Here is a 22,610-nt window from a genome sequence, read left to right as displayed (position 1 = left end):
TCCGGCGCCGCCTCCTCACACCAACCCTGAAGCTTTTCCTAGTCCCAGAGGCGGGGCCGATTAGTTTGGCGTCTAAACGAAGGCGGAGGCGGAAGCGGCGACCAGCGGGGCTAGCAAAGGGGCTGGTCCGGAAGGAGGCGAAACCTGAAAGGAAAACAGCAACCAGCTGAGCCGCGGTGACAGAGGGAACAAGATGGCGGCGCCGAAAGGGAGCGCCTGGGTCCGGGCCCAGCTGGGGCTCCCCCCGCTGCTACTGCTGACCATGGCCCTGGCCGGAGGCTCGGGGACAGCCGCGGCCGAAGCATTCGACTCGGTCTTGGGCGATACGGCGTCCTGCCACCGGGCCTGTCAGCTGACCTACCCCCTGCACACCTACCCCAAGGTAGGGCCCTCAGACTCGCGCTTCACCCTGCCCTGGCCGCGGCCGTTTGCCACCCACCCCGGCGTCGGCGCCGGCACCTACCGGCCCCTCGTGCGGCTCCCCTTTTTCTCCTGATCGTCCCGCCTGCCCCCTTGCCTACTGTAGCTGCTGCACTCCTCGCTAGCTGGGGGAGCAGAAGTGGGAAGACGCTGTCCCTTCCTCCGGGAGTTCGCGGGCCAGGGGGAGTCGAGCGTTTCAGGGGATGAGCGGGAGGGAGGCTCGGTGCCGGCCCGAGAGATCGCGCCCTGAGCCCCTGGGGGTCGCGAGCGCAGCCTGCTCGGGTCCCGCGGGGGGACAGGTCCACTGCTCGCTGGTCTGTAAATGTTAGCTGCCGGAGCCGTGGGAGCCCGAGAACGGCTTCTGCGTGCGTTGAGTTACTGTGCCTTCAGACTGATTACTTAGTGCAGAAGACCGGGAATCGCAGGGGTAAAGAAAGGCGACTGCCTCCGGCGGGCTTCTGCAGCTGAGGGAGAGGAAAGACGCTACCCTTACTCCCTGGCACCGCGTCTCCAGCTGAAAGCTGCTGCTGTTGCTGCCTTTTAGCAGGGTCTTACTTCACAAGTAGTTTTTCAGCCTCTTAAGAACTCTTTACCCAACATTCTCAATTGCTTGGTGACTCTCCACACCTCCCCTGTAAACTGTAATTTGGGTGTATGCCCCCTCCCTCCAACTTGTCCAGAAATGCTTTTGCTGATGTTGCTGGTCTTTTTCTCCTCGTTTTTCCTTCTTCTCTATGCAGTTTGCTTAACCATTTGGCTAGCCATCTTTGCCCTCTTTAACTACAAAGAGGCCGCTAAGACAGTTCCAGGAAGGCTAGGGTGTTCCATATTGGCTGCTATTTTCAAGTCTATGAAATGCTATCAATTTCCCTATATTGTTTGCTTACATTGCACGACGATTGTCAGGGTTTTTTTTATTTTTTTAAAGCCTTAAAACCAGGTGTGGTGGTGCACACCTATAAAACCCAAACACAGGGAGGCTGAAGGAAGAGGATTGCTGCTAGTTCAAGACTAGCCTGGGCTGCATAGTGAGTTCAAGGCCAGCCTGAACTGCATAGCAAGACCCTGTCTCAGGGGAAAAAAAAAAAAAAAAAAAAGCTTAGAAAACAGGATTATCCTAAATTATCAGAGTCAGTCAAGAGAAAAATGAGAAATTCTGGCTTCCAGATTTACATCAAAGAATACTGCCCCAACTACATTGTTTTATTTGTAATTTTTTTCTTGGTACTAGGAATAGAACTCATGACTTCACACTTGCCAGGCAGCTGCTGTGTTGCTTGCTGTTCTTACAAATTTTGTGTCATGTTGGGACACATCTATAGTCTCAGCACTGTGGAGGCCAAAGCAGGGTCACAATTTGGACTCCAGCCTGGGCAGTTTAGTGAAACTCTAATGTTTAAAAGTGAAAGAATAAAAATTTTAAAAGCCAGGCGTCAAGGTGCATGCCAGTAATCCCAACACTAGGCAAGCTGACACCAAGGATACCTTCGAGTTCAAGGCCAACCTAAATTACATAGAGACCCTTTTAAAAATAGCAACAATAAACAAAAAAAAAAATTTTTTTAAGGGCTGAAGCTTAGTGCAAGGGCCCTAAATGCAAGCATATGAGCTTCTATGAGGAAACTCATTAATACTGATTTAGCGGAGAACAAGCTTGAGACTTATTTTATATTGCTATAGCATTTGTTTCATGTTTTTGATATTTCTCTAGCAAATTTGTAGTATGAGCCAGAAAATGCTGAGAAAAGTTGAAAGCTTATACATATTGGGAAACTTCAGATATTTTATAATAATCACTATTTTCTAACACTTTCTGTGATAGTGTTGTCATTTTTAGTTATTAAAACTGATCTCAACAGGACCTCAAAATCATTTAGCCTACTCAGTGTCTTAGACTTAAAAACTGATTGACTCTTTACTAATTCATTAACTAGCATGATGGAGAAATTATACTACAAATGTCTGATTCTCACAACAATACTGCAGAGTAGGGTTTAAAAAGTAAGAATTAAAGTTTGGAAAGAGTAAGTGACTTACTTGTCCAAGGTCATGTAACCAAATAGTGGAGTAGGAGTTTGATTCTTCAAATTGGCTACACAAAGCTGCCATCTATTAATAAGGTTGTATTACACATATTTAAACTATTTCACTGATTTATATTGGCACTCTGCTAAGTTATTATACTTGGTAGTTCAGGGCACAGCAATGTGTTATACTAAGTCAGATGAATTTATAAGCTCACGTAGCCTATCTTGTTGAGATACTTAAAACTGACAGAAATTTCACTTTAATGACTTTTTCAGAAATAATCATTTTTTGCAAGCAAGTAGAATACTTGCTTGAAGTAGTTACTTTTAAATTATTATAATGTTTTTCTTTGTCCACAGAAGCACAATTACATGCTTTTTGGTTTCAAATAAAAGAGACATAAATCCTGTTAATAAAAAAACAAATTAGGGCTGGGGTTTTAGTTCAGCGGCATAAGCACCTGCCTTGCAAACAGGCGGTTGTGAGTTTGATCCCCTGTACTGGTAAAAAGAAAAAAGGAAAAAAAATATATAAAAAAAAAACAAAATTAACAGGATATGGTCTTTGGAACCCATACAAGCCTAGGTTCTGCAGCTTCATTGTTACTGTGTGTCCTTGCTGATCACTGAAACTCTGGAACTCTTGTAAATTCATTTTATTAGAGCTAGTGTAAGGATTAAAGGTATATATGACAATCTTAGCACAGCTACAAATACTTCCATGTTCTAAAATCAGTTTTGTGTATATAGTATTAGTAGTTTTGAATAAGGAGAGAATAGTTGGCTTCACTGAGCTCAGGATAAGAAAATATGATAAGGTAGACACACTGGTGCAAGCCCATAAAGCCAGCTAAGGTGGGAGGATCGAGCCATCCGGGGCAGCATGGTAAGATCCCATCATAAAAAAAAAGAAAGAAAGAAAAAAGGAAAACATGCACTTAGCTATTGTTCAGTATTCATGAGAGCTAGTTCTTGTGTCCTATATCAGAGGAGATATACTTTATGTGAACTTGCCAGTCATCTAAGATACACAGAGCATGAAATACTTACATGAAATATTGTTTCTTAATAGCTACCAATTGAGTGCCTACTCTGCTGGGTTTTGTATATGTTAACATAGTGTCTGGCACATTGTGGATGTTCATTAATTATTAATCTTAAATTTACTAGGTAGTACAGCATAACAATACTATTAGAGATACAAATATATAAATGTATAACCCTAATATTTAATATTGATCTAAAAGTAATATTTAATATTGATCTAAGATGTAAAACATTTCCTTGTTTCACAACTGTGGCTCCGAGAGATTAACTTCTGCAAGGTTGTACAGAGTGAAGCAGTCAGGCTGAACTTCCAACCAGGCTGACTTCTGTACCTACGCTTTTTGCACAAGGCTGTGTGATCTCCTGAAATTGGTACTGGGTGGCTTTTTGAGTTGATACAACAAAGGAGAACAAAAACAAAACTAAAATAAAGTAAAATTAAAGGAAAACAGATTTGAAAGTGAAATGTCATGTGGCTCCCCTATGTACCCTAATTTGTATGTATTTTGCCAAAGAGGAAAACTGCTGAAGGTCTTGTTATTGTTCTTATTAAGCAGTTAATATTTGCCAGTAATGAAGAGCCCTATGTCCCTCTTATTTTAAACTTGCACAGTAACAATATTTCAATTGTTATTTAAAGTTTATTTTTATGATCAACATTATTACTACTTATTAACATGTCCTGTAATCTCAGGATTGCTATCTTCCAGAATTATTGAGGAGTTTAGAGAAAATAGCAGCTACCTCATTTCACAATGAAAGAAACTGAGATTTCACCAGGTAGAGTAAAACTTGTGCAGTTACTCACCGAAAGGTTTAATTCAGGCCTAGCAGATAACAGTAGCCTTTTCCATATGTCACTCTGTTATTCTTGTCTGTGTTCTCAATAAAAGTAAAGTTTTAAAAATCCTTCCCTATAAACATCTTTATAAGTGTATACTTTCCTCTATCAGGGCCTTGTGTCACCATTTGCCATCTGCTGATCATGATGCTTTTCCTGATGAGCCTGGCAGTTTATATAAACATGAATGTGGGAGAAGCATTCGATTGATTGTAGGGTACTGCTTTACTTCTTTCTGCTTCTGTTAGGGTTTTGACTGTGTCACTTTTTATTTTCAATTACACACATGCTCACAAATTGTAACCACAAAATATGGGGCAAAGGTGGTATTTTTAGCCACTAGGCTTTTTTTCTTGATGCCATTTTTAATATAAGGAAACAAACCTCTTTATGTGGTAAAAAAAAAAAAAAATTGGGATATTACCTGGCTCCTATCTTTTTTTTTTTAATATAAAACTTACTGGATGATTTAAAATAAACCTTACTAACTTTGCTTCCTATATGACCTTTTTAGTAAGATAAAAGTAATTTTTGATAATCCTCTCTATTAAACTCTGTAGGAAGAGGAATTGTACGCATGTCAGAGAGGTTGCAGGCTGTTTTCAATTTGCCAGTTTGTGGATGATGGAATTGAATTAAATCGGACCAAATTGGAGTGTGAATCTGGTAAGATGCTATGCTAATAACTTCAGGTGTATTTGATACTGGTGTTTTCTTTGGTTTCTGTTACGTTCTTTATGTATTTTCCTTAGAAAATGACAAGCATTCTGTTTAAATTAATAATTCAGCTAGGCACTGTGGTACCCACCTATAATCCCATCACTCTGGGAGACTAAGGCTGGAGGATTACAAATTTGAACCCAGCCTAGGCAACTTAGTACTGTGAGACTCTGTCTCAAAGAAGAAAATAAAAAGGACTCAGTATAAAGGCTCTGAATCCCAGTACTCCAAACAAGAAACCCTAGTCATCCATTATGTTGTGATCCTTATGAATTTAGTTTTAAGATCTGGTGCTAGAAATTCCACGGGCTTTAAATTTCATGTTTTTTGAGACTATTTATTTTGTACTATGATAGGACACCTTTGACTTAGCATTCTGTTCAGACAAATGCAGTAGTAATTACCCTGCTCATAATTCATCACTGCCTTTTCATAGATGGTATACTTTTCTTAAGCTTTTCAGTCATAGATTAGTTGATTTAGCTCCAAGATTTTTACTGAATCAGCCCTTTGCCTCAGTATTTAATAGTGTATTTTTTATTGGTCGTGCTAGTAAAAAGAACTAACCAAAGGCTCTGTTATTTGTTGAACCACTGTTAACTCTCTTGCTGAGAAAGATGTATTTAGTGAAAAAAGAAAAGAAAAACATAATCAGGACACCATAGACATTTAACTTTTGAAAGAACTAATTTAATGCAATTTTTTCCATTCATTCCTTGCTTATTCAGTGTAGCAGGAGGCTACTGTAACTTTATTTTTATGGCTCAGGTTCCTAACTGGTCATCTTTATATGTGCGTATTCCTGTTTATTTTATTGCCAAGCACCTCTGAGAAGTGCATCACTAATGCATGACTGACTTAGGAAGAAAACTAAAATTGTTAGTCATGAAGTGTTATATCAGAAGAAAAAGTGCCTCGGGCCGGGGATTTAGCTCAGCGGCATAAGCAGCTGCCTTGCAAGCAGGCGGTCGTGAGTTTGATCCCCGGTACTGATAAAAAAAAAAAAAAAATGAAAAAAAGAAAAAGTGCCTTTAATGAAGAAATTATATATGTTAGGGACCTATTTAAGCTTTAGAATCACCTGCATTAGAATATTTTCCTATTGCATTCTTAGAATTTAGTATGTTAGGCTACCTGCATTGTTTTTCTCTCACCATGTTAATACCGTTGTTTTCTTAACCATAATCTCAAATATTTGTGTGTATGACTGAAATAAATTCAACCCCGTGTGGTAGGCAATGTTATTTCCATTTTAGACCTATAGAAATCAAAATAGTAGAGGTTCAGCACCTCAGCCCAGGTCACATAATATGATGGAGCTAAAATGGTGTCTTCATTTCACCAGGCCAGTGCTTTATCTGTCACATAAACTGTAACACTGTGAAGACCCTCTATTTTGAATGTCAGATCCTGGGTATGTAATTAGTAGATTTATACATGAAACATTTGATTTGTAGGAGGGAGACAATATGGAATTCTATTAAAATAATACATTTCCTACTATTACCAAATTTGGAAATTCGTGTTGATGAGGTGGTTTTTTTAAGAATAGGAAATTTCTTTATAAAATATCAAATTCCTTTTTTAAGCTTCTCCCCCCGCATCTGTTTTTAAAATTTGACTGTTTTTCTCTTTCAGCATGTACAGAAGCATATTCCCAATCTGATGAACAATATGCTTGCCATCTTGGTTGCCAGAATCAGCTGCCATTCGCTGAATTGAGACAAGAACAAGTATGAACAATGCTGGCTTTCAAAATTGCGCTTAAATGGTTCTGATGCTGATTAATGTATATTGGCTATTTGATCTTGTTTTAGTACTATATTTTATACTTAGTTTTCATCTAACAAAATTATGTTTGCAAATAGAAGAGTCAATTGAATAATTGCTTTTATATAATACTTTACTATTAAAAATTATAATCTCTAAATTTTTTTCTCACAGTCCAATAAAGATATCCCCATTTTACATTAGATAAAACTGAGGCTAAGAGACATTGATATTTGAGTCCTTTTTTGCCATTCCAGCTGCCATTGTTTGTTCATTTTTTGTTTTTTTGAGACAGGATCTTGTATGCCATTCAGACGGGCCTTGAACTCACTTTATAGCCTACGCTGGTCTTGAACTTGCAATGATCCTCCTGCTTCAACCTCCTGAGTACTGAGATTACAGACATGTGCCACCATGCCCATCTCAGTTGTCATTATTTTAAACTATATCATCATCATTTTTTATTTATATTGCTAAATTAACTTCCAAACTGTTTTTCTACTTTAAACCTCATCAGGGTCTAGATATTTTTTTCCTAAGTGGAAATCTTATCATGTAATTCTCCATTCTTACATAATTCAGTAACTTCCAGTTGCATATAATTTTAAGTCCAAACTGCTTTTCATCACCTAGCTCCTATTACCTCTCCAGGATCGTATCTTAAAATTCCCTATTCCTCATTCTCTGTGTTCACAACATACTGGAAAAAAGGTTCTTAGTTTTGCAGATCTTTGCATAGGCAATACAGAAATATGATACAAAACTTAAAAGATACAAGAGTACATATGTATGTATGAACATACAAAGAGTATGCCTCTGTTCCTTCTCCTGTTTGTGAAGTCTCCTACACCTATGCCTTTTAGGCACTGCATTTCCTACGTTGTGTAGCCAAGGCTATCAAAACAGAGATGTTTTATACATATATAAAGATAAGCAGGGCTGGCGATTTAGCTCAGCGGCACAAGCGCCTGCATGGCAAACTCGAGATCATGAGTTCAATCCTCAGTACCAAAAAAATAAAAAACAAAATTAAAATAAAGATAGTCCCATGTGTTTTTTGTAAATACATGTACAGAAAGCACCTCTAACTTTTCACAATATGATATTCCATATGAATGTATCATAACAATCCCTTACATGTAGACATGTAGGTTGTTTCTAATATTTTTCTTTAATAAATGTTTTATATTATGTACATTTGTGAGTATACCTATAGAATAATGTCATAGGAATGGAATTGAAGAGCTGTGCTTTTTTAATTTTGAAAAGTACAGCAAAATTGCCCTCATTGGAATTTGTACCAGTTTAAAAAATTGAGATATAGCTCACATACTTTTTTTAAAAATCTCACCGTTCTAAAGTGTGAACAATTTTAGGATAGTCACAAAGTTGTGTAACTATCATCTAATTGCAAAATATTTTCACACACACCCAAAATCTCATTATCCCCTAATAATCAGTTTCCTTCTCTCCTCAATTCTTTTTTTTTTTTTTTTTTTTGTCTTTTTCATTTTTATTGATAGCAGGGATCGAACTCACGACCGCCTGCTTACAAGGCAGGTGCTTGTGCCGCTGAGCTAAAACCCCAGCCCCCTCTCCTCAGTTCTTGGTAATCTATTGTTTTACTTTGTACTTTTCTTTCTTTAAGTAACAGTAAGCACATTTTCAAATGTTTAAGAGCCGTTAAACATTTCATATATTTAATTTCCTTTTTTCTTAATTGTGTACATACTGAATAATTCTTAATGTTAATAGTATGACATGCTGTCTCATGTGTCTGTTCCTTCTACTTTCCATGTACATAGGGAATCTGGACTATAGGCAGGTGTCCTTTTCTTAAAGATCTCTCACCCAAGTTAGAATTGGTGCCTCTTTCCATATACATATATCACCCTGTGTTTAACATCTGCCTAATACAGGTCATTCAGATTAAACACATGCTTACATTAATGATTAAAATGCGTGTGCTCCCTGGTCTCTTTAAATTTATAGTCTTAATAAATGCTTGTTCAGTGAATTAAGGAAAAATTTCATAGGTATTAAATGAGAAAATTGGATCCCGACTACAGATCTTATTCTGAAAACTACTCTCTAGTACATGTCTGTCTTCTGAAATGTAATGGAACCAAGGCTATCCCTAGAGCTCAGCAAGATGCATCCCATCCTGTGTTCTAGAGGGGTCCTGTGTTACTCATTGAGTCCTGAGGAGAGGAGATACCTGTTAATGTTAAAATCTTGTCAGTAGCACTTACCATATGTATTCAGCCTATAAAATACTCCTCTCCAACTATCAAATCCAACCCAGTTGTCAGATATCTCACATTTTATTCATATATACTTTTGATTGATTTTGTATCTTTTTTATCAGTGTTTATTATAACATGATTTATTCTACATGAAAGCATTAAGTTAGGAATGGTAATGATTTGTCCTTCTCATTCTACCCCTTAGTATCTCGCTGGGCCTGGTTTAATCAAATCATAAGAGTCTCCATATTTTCAGACCTAACTTAAAAGTCTATTACAGTCAAACCTTTGAAACTTGTTGAATTTGGTATTCCATGTATTTTGACTTGGAAATTTTGTCCTGGTACTTGTTTGGTGCTGGATGTGCAAGGTTATTCAAACTAAACACATTTATAAGTTCTCTGACTTAGAACTTAACGCTCTTTCCAGCCAGAACAGATTCTTTGAAACTCATCATTTTGGCACTCCTTGCACTCCCAGAAATAGTAATACCAAAATACCACTGCATTATTATTTTTTGTGTGTGTGTATCCGTCTGCCTGAGTCAGGGTCTCACTATGTAGTTCAGGCTGGCCTTGAACTCACTGTGTACCCACGCTGGCTTCAAATGTGCAGTGATTCTCCTACCTCAGCTCCCTAAGTGCTGGGATGACAAGTGCATGTCACCATGCCCAGTTTACCACTATATTTTTGATAGAGATGACAGATGGATTACAAATGTGTTCACTGACAAAGTAGTTTACCATGGTTAATATGCACAGATAATAGTTTAATGCCAATAATTGTGATAGATTCAAGCCTATTTTAGGAAGATTTGAGGAAGTTTGATTACATTGTTCTCTTGAATGTACTGTAGATATACAGTATAATAAATAATTTATTTTTCTTTGTTTAAATTTTGTTTAGCTTATGTCCCTGATGCCAAAAATGCATCTGCTGTTCCCTCTGACGCTGGTGCGGTCCTTCTGGAGTGACATGATGGACTCTGCGCAAAGCTTCATCACTTCTTCTTGGACTTTCTATCTCCAAGCTGATGATGGAAAAATAGTTATATTCCAGGTGACAGCTGTGCCTCATGTTCATCTGAGTACCAGCAGCCATAAAGACATGTCTTGGCACAGAGCTGCGTACTCTTAAATACATATTGTCAGATAATTACTTAACCTTGATTTTAAAAAAAAAAAAAAGCCTTGGGGCATCAGGACACAGTGCAATTATCGTTTGCCCCAGAGCCTTGAAAGCCTTGTGTAAAACCCATTGGTTCTTATCTTGTTGGGATTTGGGAAAGGGGAGTTATTTTCTGATACAGAGTCTTACAGTGTTGCTTAGGCTGGCCTTGAAATCACTGTGTAGTTCAGGCTGGCCTCAACTTCTAGTGATCCTCCTGCCTCAGCCTCCTGAGTGCTGGGATTATAGGCATGCACCATCACAGTCAGCTTTCTAATTGGACATCTGAGTCTTCTAAATTTATTATTAAATTGGTAAAATTAATTTTTTAGATATGGAAGAAAGGTAATTAATTGTTGAATACAAATAGTGGCCTATTTATATTCAATACATACTAGAGAAAAGTGATAATGATACAATATTTAGTTGTTTTAATGTTCTCATAACTTGTTCAAGAAATATTTTGCCTCCTAGAGAGAATTTTCCCCTATTGCACCATTTACCATATGACATGATAATAGTAGCTGCTGTTTTCTAGGAGTCCCATGGTACTAGACATTTTACATCTGCATTCCCCTAAGTATATCTGGGGGCTTGGTTCCAACTCAGTTTTTGTTTTGGTTTTGGAGCAGGAGTCAAACTCAGGGCCTTATGTTAACAGACAGGTGCTTGTGCTGCTGAATTATATCCCCAGCAGGGTGTGGGGCAGTTGGTTCTAAGACCTTCACGCATTACTAACATTGAAGGTTGCTCATTTGTCTCTGTGGTACAGTATTTGCATATAACCTGTGCTCTTACATGCCCTAAATAACTGAAAAGTCCTGTGGGCCAAGGATTTAGCTCAGCGGCATAATGGCCTACCTGGCAAGCATGAGGTTATAAGTTCAATGCCTGTTACAAAAAAAACATACTGTACAGTCCTGTGTCACTGAACACTGGGGACACAGTTGGAAAGGCAAGCTTATGACTATTTGAACACCATAAATTGTATTCAAACTAAGAGGCTCCAAACTCTCTGTAATCTCATTTTATGGGGTGCTTCGGTTGATGCACTCTGTTGGTTGGCTAACATGTCACTATGTGGTTTATAATACCTAACACAGTGTAAAAGCTATGTAAGTAGTTACATTGTATTATTTAGTGACCTTGGGAAAAAAGTCTGTCCATGTACAGATTTACTTTTTCAAGTATTTTTGATCCACAGTTGGTTGAATCCATGGATGCAGAACCAAAGACATAAAACCCATAGATACAGAGAGGCAACTATGTTACCCCAAATCACTAGGCAACTTTTCTGAGATACTATTATCTCTATTTATTGACGATGAAGCTGAGAATCTAACTTTTTTTACAGTCTTGCTGCCAGTAGTAACAATTAGGCTTCAGGGGCTGGGGATTTAGCTCAGCAGCATAAGCACCTGCCTTGCAAGCACACGGTCATGAGTTTGATCCCCAGTACCAAAAAAAAATAAAAAAGAGGCTTCAAACTCAAGGTCCATAGTCTTTAATTCAGTGGTTAAATTTCTCAAATACACAATCAACAAATTATGTTATGGTATTATCTTCCTCTCAGATAATGTGTGGTACATCTTTTAATTATTATTACTAATTGATGCTATGTTACTAATTATGGCTCTGTTTTTTAGCACTATGGTAAGCTTGGTGCCCTGTACTGAAAATTTGGTGATAACTAAATCATAAGAATTTTCTCTGTTTAAATTCATTCTAAGTTCAGCACACCGTAGTGACACATGCCTGTAATCCCAGCACTCAGAAGGCTGAGGCAAGAAAATCGCCCTGAGTTCAAGGCCAGCCTGGGGTATATAAGCAAGTTTAAGATCAGCCTTCATAACTTAATGAGACCTCACTTTAAAAATATTTTTTTCGTGAGCAAATCCTAAAACTGCTAATGTTAAAGCTTAAATTATCTCTCAGAATGGTGCCCTCAGTTACTACTCATTAAATGTGAGATTAGCTCTGTTTCTCTCGTAACATTTGTGTCATAATCTGTGTAACTAGAATGGGATAAAACCCATTCCAGAGCTTCTGAGGTATATAAAAGATATAAAGAATGAATATGTGTCTGTAATTTATAAAGTAATTATGCTTAGGGAAGAACGGAATGGTTTACATGAGAAGAAATAGAGGTAAGATATTTAGCCAAAAGTTTTTACAATCTGCTGACTTATTCTCTTGATCGACTAGAATTAGAACTTATTTTTGTAGGGTATAATACCTAGTGCAGTATTTTGTCATGATTTCTACCTTTCTTTTTACTGTTATCAGAAAGTTAAACTTTAATTGATGATACCAGAAATCTTTGTGTTTTGTTGTTTGTTTTCAAAAATCTATTTCTTTGTAAGACACTAAATCTCATGTTCAAGGGGTACAATCTATTGTAGCCAATGTGTTTTATTTTTTATAACATATGTTTACTGTTTTTTCTCAATTTGTTTATAGAGATGATGTGTTACTGAACTTGTTATTTAAAAAGATTAAGAAGTGCAAATGACTTAACTGCTTTCATTTTCATTTTAGTCCAAGCCAGAAATTCAGTACGCACCACAATTGGAACAGGGGCCGACAAGTTTGAGAGAATCTTCCCTAAGCAAAATGTCCTGTAAGTTTTATTTTTAAAAGCTCAGATGAAAACACTAGTAGTCTAGTTGTAGTGTGGTTGGTTGGCCACCTCCAGATTTCTGATTTACTGAGTCTGAGTGTGCATCTCTAATAAGTTCCACAGTTTACTGAACCTGCTTGTCTGGAACCACACTTGAGAAAGACTGTTCTAAAACCATTTAGTTAGTTTCAAAGCATGTTTTGAGTATGAATTAATCAAATATTCTGATTATTTCCCAATAAATTAACCAAATAGTGAAACTACTCTGAAAGTGTGAGTTGGGCCGGGGATTTAACTCGGTGGCATAAGCATCTGCCTGGCAAGCACGAGGTTGTGAGTTCAGTCCCCGGCACCACAAAAAGAAAAGTGTGAGTCTCATATTCTATTTTTATTTCTATGCTAGAAGTGAGTTTTAACTAGTAAGAACATCAAAAATCAGGCTAACAGCACAAGTTACTTTTTAAAGTTTAAGCTTTGCACAGTGACAGTATTGTAGGCAGAGATTTATCTGAGGCACAATTGTTGGTGATTGAATATTTTTTAAAGTTTACTAGCCACTGTACTAACCTTATGATTATACTGGTAGGTTGGAATGGGTAGATAATGATAGCAAACATGAAACCATCTTTAGATTAAAACAAACCAAACTTTACTATTCAAGTTTTCATGTAATTAAACAAGAAGCATCAGTTTCAGTAGAAATTTGAAAGCAAGCTGGACATGGTGGCACACAGCTGTAATCCCAGCATTTGGGAGGCTGAGGCAGGAGGATTGCTGTGAGTTCCAGGCCAGCCTGAACTGCAGAGCAAAACCCTGTCTCAAAAAGACAAAGAAAGGGTACCAGGGATTTAGCTCAGAGGCATAAGTGCCTGCCTGGTAAGCGCCAAGTCGTGAGTTTGATCCCTGGTACCAAAAAAAAAGAAAAACCTAAAAAAAAAAATTGGAAACAAGGCAAGGGACCCATAATGTAGTAGAATATCCATTTAGTTTTTCATTGGGCAAAGGGATTCACATGCATTATAAAATGTGTCAGAGTTTATGCTTATGTATATATTTAGAAGTAGTCTTAAGAGACAAACTTTTTTTGGTACCAGGGATTGAACTCATGACCTCACGCTTGTCAGGCAGTCATTGTGCCACTGAGCTAAACCCCCTGCCCCTGAGATAAACCTTTAAAATATATGATAAAACTTGTGCCTTATTTCAGCAGATCTGCAAATGAGAAGCTCACAAGGACACAGGAGCTATCCTGAAGATGGAGAAAGTGATGGATTTTTAAGATGCCTTTCTCTGTATGTATTCTCCTTTATGTGTGTAATAGATAAAGTCTGGCTTGTATTAGGTACAACATCCCTTTTTATTATTATAATTATTAGCTGGATATGGTGACATATGCCTGGAATCCCAGCACTTGGGAGGCTGAGGCTGAAGGATTGCCTGAAGTTCGAGGTCAACTTGGGCTTGAGTGAGTTCAAAGCCAACCTGAACTATTATAGCAAGAGCCTGTTTCCAGAAGAAGAAGGGGGGGGGGGGACCAAGTGTAGTGGCTCACACTTGTAATCCCATTACTCTGGAGGCTGAGGCAGGAGGATTATTGGAAGTTTGAGACAGGGGCTGGGGATTTGGCTTAGTGGCATAAGCACCTGCGTGGCAAGCGCAAAATCGTGAGTTCAGCCCCGGTACAAAAAAAAGAGGACTCATATAAGGAAGTTTGAGACCTGCCTGGGCTGCAGAGTGAGCTCAAGACCAACCTAAACTGCATAGTGAGACCCTGTCTCAAAAAGACACACACACACACACACACACACAAAAAAAAAAAAAAAAAAAAACTCTAACAACTCAAAAGTTAATTTTTTTGGGCTGGGGATTTAGCTCGGCGGCATAAGTACCTGCCTTGCAAGCAGGCGGTCGTGAGTTCGATCCCCGGTACCGATAAAAATGAAAAAGACAAAAAAAAAATTTTTTAAAAAAAAAAAAAGTTAATTTTTTTATCTTGTGACTTCCAAACTCGTATTTTTAGATATTTTAGTTTGTTAACAGATGATAGGCATAATATTTTTTTTAAATAGACACATAATTATATAATTTTATGAAGTATAAAGTGATATTTGATGTATGTTGTACAGTGATCAAATCAGCATAATTAGCATATCTGCAATCTCACTGTTTTATCATTTAAGTGGTAAAACATTTTAAAATCCTCTCACAGCAGTTTTGAAATACATAATGCACTGTTGTTAACTGTAGTCAGTCTACATGCAATAGAACATCAGAACTTCTTCCTGCTTCACTGCAGCCTTGTGCATGTCAAACGACCTCTTTCTGTCTCTTCGTAAGCTCAAATTTGAAGTGCTGGATAGTTTGGGGAATCCTTATTTATGTTGCTTGGCCATCTATAATGTTAGAGAAGATGGAGGCCTGTGGATTCAGGCTGTTGTGTGCTGAGCAGTGTCCACTTTAGGTCAGGGATTCTTTGAATGGCAAAGGAAAGTGGGGAGGCTGGAGAAATGTGTGCTGTAGGTCCTCTTAGGAAAGATGCCAGCCTTCTGACACTGAAGGGAGGGCTTGTCAAAGCACGTGCTTCCAAGGACTTCTGATCGGAGCCACCAGCCTGCCACCACCCCCAAAAAAGGAAAAAAGACAGTAGGACCTGCTACCTATTGATTATTCTTTACTATATCAAATACCTGGGCAGGCATTTCCATACAGCTATAAAGGAGTCCGTTTCGGAGTGTATACACTCTAGTTACTGTTCTGTCTCAAATATAATTCTGCAGTTGTTCAAACTGCATGCTTCCCATCATTTCTTATGACAGAAATCATTTCTTAATAGGTTTTGTTTGTTTTGTTTTGTTTTTGTCTTTTTCCTTTTTATCGGTTCCAGGGATCGAACTCACGACTGCCTGCTTGCAAGGCAGGCGCTTATTCCGCTGAGCTAAACCTCCAGCCCCCTATTTTGTTTGTTTTTTTGCAGTGCTAAGGATTTAACCCAGAGCCTTGCATTTGCTAAGCAGGTACTCTACCTCTGAGCTACACCTTCAGCTTTCTTAACAGATTTTATTATGTGTCAATAGAGTTACATGGAGTTTAAAAATTAATCTTGTGGTTGGACATGGTACTACATGCGTATGATCCTAGCACTAGGGAGGCTGAGGCAAAAAGACCACTGAGTTTGACCAACCTGAGCTACACAGTGAATTCAAGGCCAGCCTGAAGTCTGTGGTGAGACCCTGTCTCAAAAAAGAAAATAATAATAGTTTTTTTACTAAACAGAATATTTAAAGACTGTGTTAGCAGCACCTGCCTGGCAAGCATGAGGTCCTGAGTTTGATTCCTGCTACAAAAACAAAAACAAAAAAACCAGACTGTTAGAAAATAAACCCATTTTGACCTTGACTTTGTACAGAAAAAAAGTCAGGTTTCTTTTCTTTATGGAATTCAAAATTTTTGTTGTTTGATAGTTCTTTGAAACTTAAGTAATCATCTAATCTTTTTTTTTTTTTGTCTTTTTCCTTTTTTATCGGTACCGGGGATTGAACTCACGACTGCCTGCTTGCAAGGCAGGCGCTTATGCCGCTGAGCTAAATCCCCAGCCCAATCATCTAATCTTAAATTATAATTTATTCTCAATACTACACTACCAGACATTTTCCTGCGGACTTACTACCTCTAATGAGCTACAGTCCCAGGTTGTTGTAACATTTTTGAAGCAATTTTGTAAATGCTCTTAGGAAACAACTAACTTTATAGCTAGAAAGAGTCCTTAAAAGTTTCTAATACATAGTTAGGTGTATTGATGAATACCTTTAATACCAGCTGCATGGGAAACTAAAGCAGGAGTATCATAAATTTGAAGTCAAACTAGGCAACTTAGTAAGACCCTGTCTGAAAATAAAGTTTAAAAAGGGTTTGGAATATAGCTCAGGGGTGGAGTGTTTGCTTAGCATGTGTATGTGGTTAAAATTCAAACCTTGTTTTTCTAATTCTACAACCTATTATTCTGTCAGCCAGAGCTATCTGGTTATGGTAAAGTATCATGATTTCTCCGTAATCATATTAAAGGTCGCCCAACCAGAGAGTGAAATCTGGTCTTTTGACTCTTCCAGTAATGCTTTTATTGTACCACATAGTTGTTATGAAGACAGTCCTCTATCTAGAGTGGAAATTAAAGTCATATTCATTTTCTTTTCTTTCGGAAGAGTCTGTGCTAGGAACTTGAGACCTAGGAAGTCTCTGCTTCTGTAGAGTCATGAGGTCTAGACAGGCATGGAAGTAATGAGCATCCCAGTGATGATCAGTGTTGGGCATCCCCCATCTCATATACAGAGAGTCTTAAGTCTGATGGAGGCTTCAAGGGCAGATTTACTGAAATGGAAGTAAATCTCAAATGGTGAATTGAAACTTTATTTTCCGATAAACTGGTGTTTTGATGAATATATTAATCACGTATAGAGGTTCAGGAGAATCATAAATTTGACCCCTCAAGGTTACATAGTCATTGTGTTAAATTCAACCCTAGTTTTTCTAATTCTGCATGTTACATTGATCCTGTCCCACCTTGGCTGTGTCAGAGGTGGACAAGAACCCAAACAGGAGTGGCAGAGTAATCAACTATGTCAGGTAGAAGTCACTGTGTGAAGGGTAGATTGAAAAGCTTTGTAAATCAGCAGGACATGGTGGACCTGAACTTGGGCAGTTGGCAAGGAGAGTAGTAGGACATGATGGAGATGATTAGTCATGGAGGTTGAAGATGAGCTCTAAGGTGAGCCTCAGTTACTCTCTTAACTAGTTGCTACTACAATCCAGATATCCGGTAGATCTTTCTCATTCATGAAGTACATTCTCCAGTATCCAGTTTAGGGCTGGACCATGTTAAGGAAAGGGAGTGCTTTTTCATTAAATATTTGTTACTCTTAGCTTTTCAAAACTGGAACATGTAAAGCATCATAGGGGAGTCCCCTGTTTCTAGATGCAGTGCATTCTCCAAAGCCCACTTATTTTGCTGGGACACCAAAAATGACTGGGCATACAGTTTCCTTATCATGTTCACATGTTGGCAGACCTTCAAGTGAATGCGTTATGATGGTAAGTGTATGAAGTGTGTTCTGACAATGTAGCAGAGGTTTACATTTTTAAAAATTCATTACAGTGGAAGACACATTGCTATTAATCTACCTCAAAATACTTGGCCCAGGCATTTTGTTTTCACCAGTCTTGCCATACTCTGAAATGGTTCAAGAAGTCCTGTTTTGGAGTGTCCTTATACTGCTCCTAAGTACCATCTGGTGGAAAGGCAGGCTTGTAAAGTATGTGTCCTCATCCACTTTATTTACTGGGTCTGGCACCATGCTACTTCCTTCTGGTTCTCCCCCAAAGTCAAAATGACTATGAAAGATAAAATATTTTGAATTGATCTGGGACATTGAGGCAGCCATGACCACACAATTGAACTCATAAAAGGATTTCAAAACTGCTTCAAAAGTGGCAAGATTGGGGGGGGGGGGCGGCCTGCAGGGGGCTGACGGCATAGCAGTATATCTTTTACTGTGCTAGGTTGCTTTTTATTTAAGCAAACTGTTTGCAACCATATCTTGTATTTGAAATGTTATAGGAAGTTGTCTTCTTTATAATTGTGAATTCTTTATAAACAAATGATCAAAGCTGTCATGATATGCACGCCTATGATCCCAACACTCGGGAGGCTGAGGCCAGTCTGGGCAACACAGTTCAAGGCCAGCCTGAATTGTATAGTGAGACCATGTTTCAAAAAACAAAAAAAGATCTCATAATTTACTTATTTTATACCTTTTTAGGCTGTTGAGTTCTCTTTAAGTATTGTTATGCCCTGAAAAGAATGTGTGACATTTATATGACTGTTCAATTTGTAGGACACATACTTACCTTCTTTGCTAATTAGAAAATATGCTTGGGCTGGTGAAATAGCTCAGTGGTACAGCATTCACCTATTGTCCATGAAGCCCTAGATTCAATTCCTAGCACTGAAAGAAGAAAAGAGATGAAGTGAAAAGAAGAGCCAGCACACAGCCTCCTAGTACTCTGGGAGGCCAAGGCAGGAAAACTGCAAGTTTGAACCCATCCTAGGCAGCAGCAATTTAGGGTCTCAAAATAAACAGTAAAATCTCAACCAGGAATATATCTTAGTGCTATAAAAGCAAACAAACTAAAGACCTCTTAATAGTAATTTCATTCACTTTTATATATAGTTAGTAGAAAATCAGTATGTCTGATTTTATAATTATTATGATAAGTTATGCAAGAAGCACCCGGATGCAGCAATAGACGGATTCTGAGGAACAGAGGCAGACAACAAAACGAGGGAGCAAAATGCAATCTCAGACCTCCAGCCCATACAGAACAAGTTCAGGAGACACAGATATGATTAGAGATCACACGCCTGGAATTTCTGAAATGATAACAAATGAAGTAAAGAAGCAACTTAGTTCTGGTATCGTTTGGCTGATTTTACATGCCTGTGTCTGATGGTCTGGACAGCTATTTGGAAGGTAACAAGAGAGACTGGTAGCCATGATAATTTCCTATTAGCTTGTTTTAAAGTCCTGTATTTGCATTATTTTGTTTTGTTTGGTCTAACTCTGTTTTACTTTGTTTGATTTTATTATGTCAGATGGTATGGGCAGTTGTTTTGAAGAGAACAAGATATATTATGGTAGCCATTGTTGATTTCCTATTATCTCATTTTGAAGTCCTGTATCATTTTGTTTTGTTTTGATTGGCTTTATTCTGTTTTAGCTTGATTTTATTTTCTTTAAAATAAATAAATATGTTATATAGCCATGTTACAGGAACTTAATAAAAAGGTATCATAGTACCTCTAATATACTATTATAGTATCTCCTTATATAAGCTTTTTTAGAAAACTTTAAATGTGTGTATAAAGTTTTGATTGCATTATTAAGAAAAGTATATGAGTTTGATTGCCTTTAATTATTAAAACTCTCCTTTTTTTATATTATGAAATTTTACTATGACTGTTGGTGTTTTCCAGGAATTCTGGGTGGATTCTAACCATGACCCTCATCCTCTCAGTGATGGTGCTGCTCTGGATCTGCTGTGCAGCTGTTGCTACAGCTGTGGAGCAGTACGTTCCCTCTGAGGTAAATTTCATTCCAGCCCTGAGCTCTTGGAGGACTGAACCATCTAGTAAACCATCTTACTTAGAGTGAGACAGTTTGGTAGTTTCTAATCTGGTTGAGGTTGGCACACATGAAAATTCCAGGTTCCAGCAAAAGACTCATTCCTGATGTTCTGGGGTCTGACTATTGTGATGATGACTGCTGATGGGTTGAGTGGTGTGTCTCTGCCAATCTTTGAGTCTGAACAGAAGCATTAGCACGGCATTCTTATGTGGAATAGGAGAGAAGACTTGTAAAAACCACTTAGCAATTTGGAATTATTTGCCACAAATGTTAAGGAGTAACTACTTTTAGAAGCAACAAGACTAGGGGGTTTGATTCTGAGTTCCTATTCTGGTACCTAATGCCAAGAGAGAAAAACTATTGTGCCTTTCTTGGTAATTAAAATTTAACTGACTCAAGAAACAAAACTGTTAAGAAAAAGGTTTTTGTTTTGGGGAAAAGGCTTTAATTTGATGACTCAATAGACCTTTCAAGAAAAGAAAGTTACTTACATAACTAAGTACAAGCTAATGTCTCTTAGCATCATGTCCTAAAATAAACGAGTTGTCTTATGCTTCCAAAGTGCCACAGAAAAAAAGAAAATAGGAAATAACAGAAATTAAAGTAGAATCTAATAATAAACCATTGATTGATGTAATAGATACAGGTCCCCAGAAACTGAGGGAGGATGATAAGTATTAATCCAAGTACAGCACTCAGGAGGCGGATTGCTGTGAGTTCAAGGCCACCATACACTTACACAGTGAGTTCAAGGTCAGCCTGAACTACATAGTGAGAGCCTATCTCAAAACTTTTTGTAGAGTATTTTTGTGTGCCTTGTATGTCATCCCAGTGCCCAACAACAGTCTATAAGGTTTTGTTATTCCATTTTATAAATGAGTTAACAGGCTTATGAAGTCTAGATAACCTGCATAGCCAGGAAAATATTGAGTCTAGAATGAAGTGCATATCTTTGGATCGACATCTGGGTTTTCTTTTACTATAGACTCTTTTTATGTATAACTGATAAAATCTTTAAATGGGAAAAATAATAGTTGTATAAAGTATTAAGGAAAGTGGAGTTTATGTACTAAGATTGTCAGGTGAGGCAATAATGGAAGTCTTGACTGAACTTTGAAAAATGGGTAATAGATGAATTAGTGGAGAGGAAGGAGGACAGTTTTCTCACATAACCACGTTAACGTCATTTAAACCTAAGCAATTTTGGGGCTGGGGATTTAGCTCAGTGGCATAAGCACCTGCCTTGCAAGCAGGCGGTCATGAGTTCGATCCTTGGTACCGATAAAAATGAAAAAGCAAAAAAAAAAAAAAAAAAAAAAAAACCTAAGCAATTTTATTTGATACTCATTCATTGCACCTCTAAGGATTTCAAGTTGCAGTGCAGGGGAAAGCTCTCTTTGGCATCCACTGGGAGCCAAGTCATGTATCTGTAACACTTTGAATGCAAAATCTTTTTTGTTCTCAAAGGTATTTGTATAATATTTAGCCAAATATCCAGAGATTAAATTGTTACTTGGAAACTTACTACTTACCCAAAGTACTGAGGTGCGTTGATTTTCTTTTGCAGAAACTGAGCATCTATGGTGACTTGGAGTTTATGAATGAACAGAAGCTAAGCAGATACCCGGCATCTTCTCTTGTGGTTGTTAGATCTAAAACTGAAGATCATGAAGAAGCAGGTCCTCTACCTACAAAAATGAATCTTGCTCATTCAGAAATTTAAGCTTTTTTTTTTTTTTTTAAAAGAAAATTGTCATAGACCCCTGAATTTACATTCCTTATAGAGCTTTATAAATGGTTTCATTGGATATAGGCCTTGAGAAATCACCATGAAATGCAAATAAAGTTACCCAAATCTGTGAAGACTGTATTTGCTGTAACATTACCTGTATTTTCTTTCTAGTAATTTAAGACATGGATGTTTGGGGTTGTATTTTTGTTTTACTAATACCTGTGGTTATGTTGTTGGTTGTGTTGTTTTCCTTTCTTAGCCAAACTGTCTGAACCAATCATTGTTCTTCCCCACTCCTGCCATGATACTGTCAGTTATCTTAGCTAACAAGCTGAATACTTAGTAGGAATGATGCTTCTACTCAGAAATGGCCCACAAATCTGTACATTGAAATTTAGCAGGAAATGCTGTTTAATGACACTACATTTTCAGTTGTATGGAACTGAAATCATTAAAGTTTTATTTGAACAACTGTGTGCTGAAACTTGAGTATCTAGTTTTCCTGGTCCTCAGTACTCACCTAACCCAGAAAATAATGATCAAATGTTCTGTGTCTAATGCCATGTAGCAGGGTGAAGCAGAAAGATTCCTCAGGCTCCTGCTGGTGTTACTTTGTACCCATTCAGTCTGTCATTTGGTAAACAAGGTCAAGTAAGAGATAAGATATTTGCACAGAGGGCTGGGGATTTAGCTCAGTGGCATAAGTGCCTGTCTGGCAAGCGCAAGGTCATGAGTTTGATTCCCAGTAAAAAAAAAAAAAAAAGATACTTGCAGAGAAAAAATTTCATTTTGACAGTTATACTCTTGTGATGCAGAATTAAACTAATACTGTTACCATTCCT

General features: G+C 37.9%; 1 protein-coding gene across 2 annotated transcripts; it reads left to right on the top strand.

The window, feature by feature from the left end:
* Positions 1-7: 7 nt before the first annotated feature.
* Positions 8-22,239, top strand: Tmem59 (transmembrane protein 59). Of its 2 annotated transcripts, none has more exons than XM_005001080.4 (8): positions 8-382; positions 4,896-5,001; positions 6,694-6,788; positions 9,978-10,130; positions 12,777-12,858; positions 14,066-14,150; positions 19,886-19,994; positions 21,604-22,239. In XM_005001080.4, exons 1-8 carry the CDS (start codon positions 194-196, stop codon positions 21,757-21,759), a joined length of 975 nt encoding a protein of 324 aa, XP_005001137.1. In that variant the 5' UTR covers positions 8-193; the 3' UTR covers positions 21,760-22,239. The 2 variants fall into 2 exon arrangements, with proteins under 2 accessions (XP_005001137.1, XP_003464120.1); XM_003464072.4 differs by having other exon boundaries at positions 12-382; positions 14,069-14,150.
* Positions 22,240-22,610: the final 371 nt, after the last annotated feature.

This window comes from Cavia porcellus, unplaced genomic scaffold (genome assembly GCF_034190915.1).
Source record: "Cavia porcellus strain 051 isolate PalLab524CR breed Dunkin Hartley unplaced genomic scaffold, mCavPor4.1 scaffold_25, whole genome shotgun sequence".
Lineage (NCBI taxonomy): Eukaryota > Metazoa > Chordata > Mammalia > Rodentia > Caviidae > Cavia > Cavia porcellus.
This window is presented reverse-complemented; position numbering and strand designations above follow the sequence as displayed.

Coding starts and splice junctions, on each gene's coding strand:
- Tmem59 (XM_005001080.4), top strand. CDS start 194: ATGGCGGCGCCGAAAGGGAGCGCCTGGGTCCGGGCCCAGCTGGGGCTC. Junction 12,859..14,065: donor TTCCCTAAGCAAAATGTCCT/GTAAGTTTTATT, acceptor GCCTTATTTCAG/CAGATCTGCAAATGAGAAGC. Junction 19,995..21,603: donor AGCAGTACGTTCCCTCTGAG/GTAAATTTCATT, acceptor TTTCTTTTGCAG/AAACTGAGCATCTATGGTGA.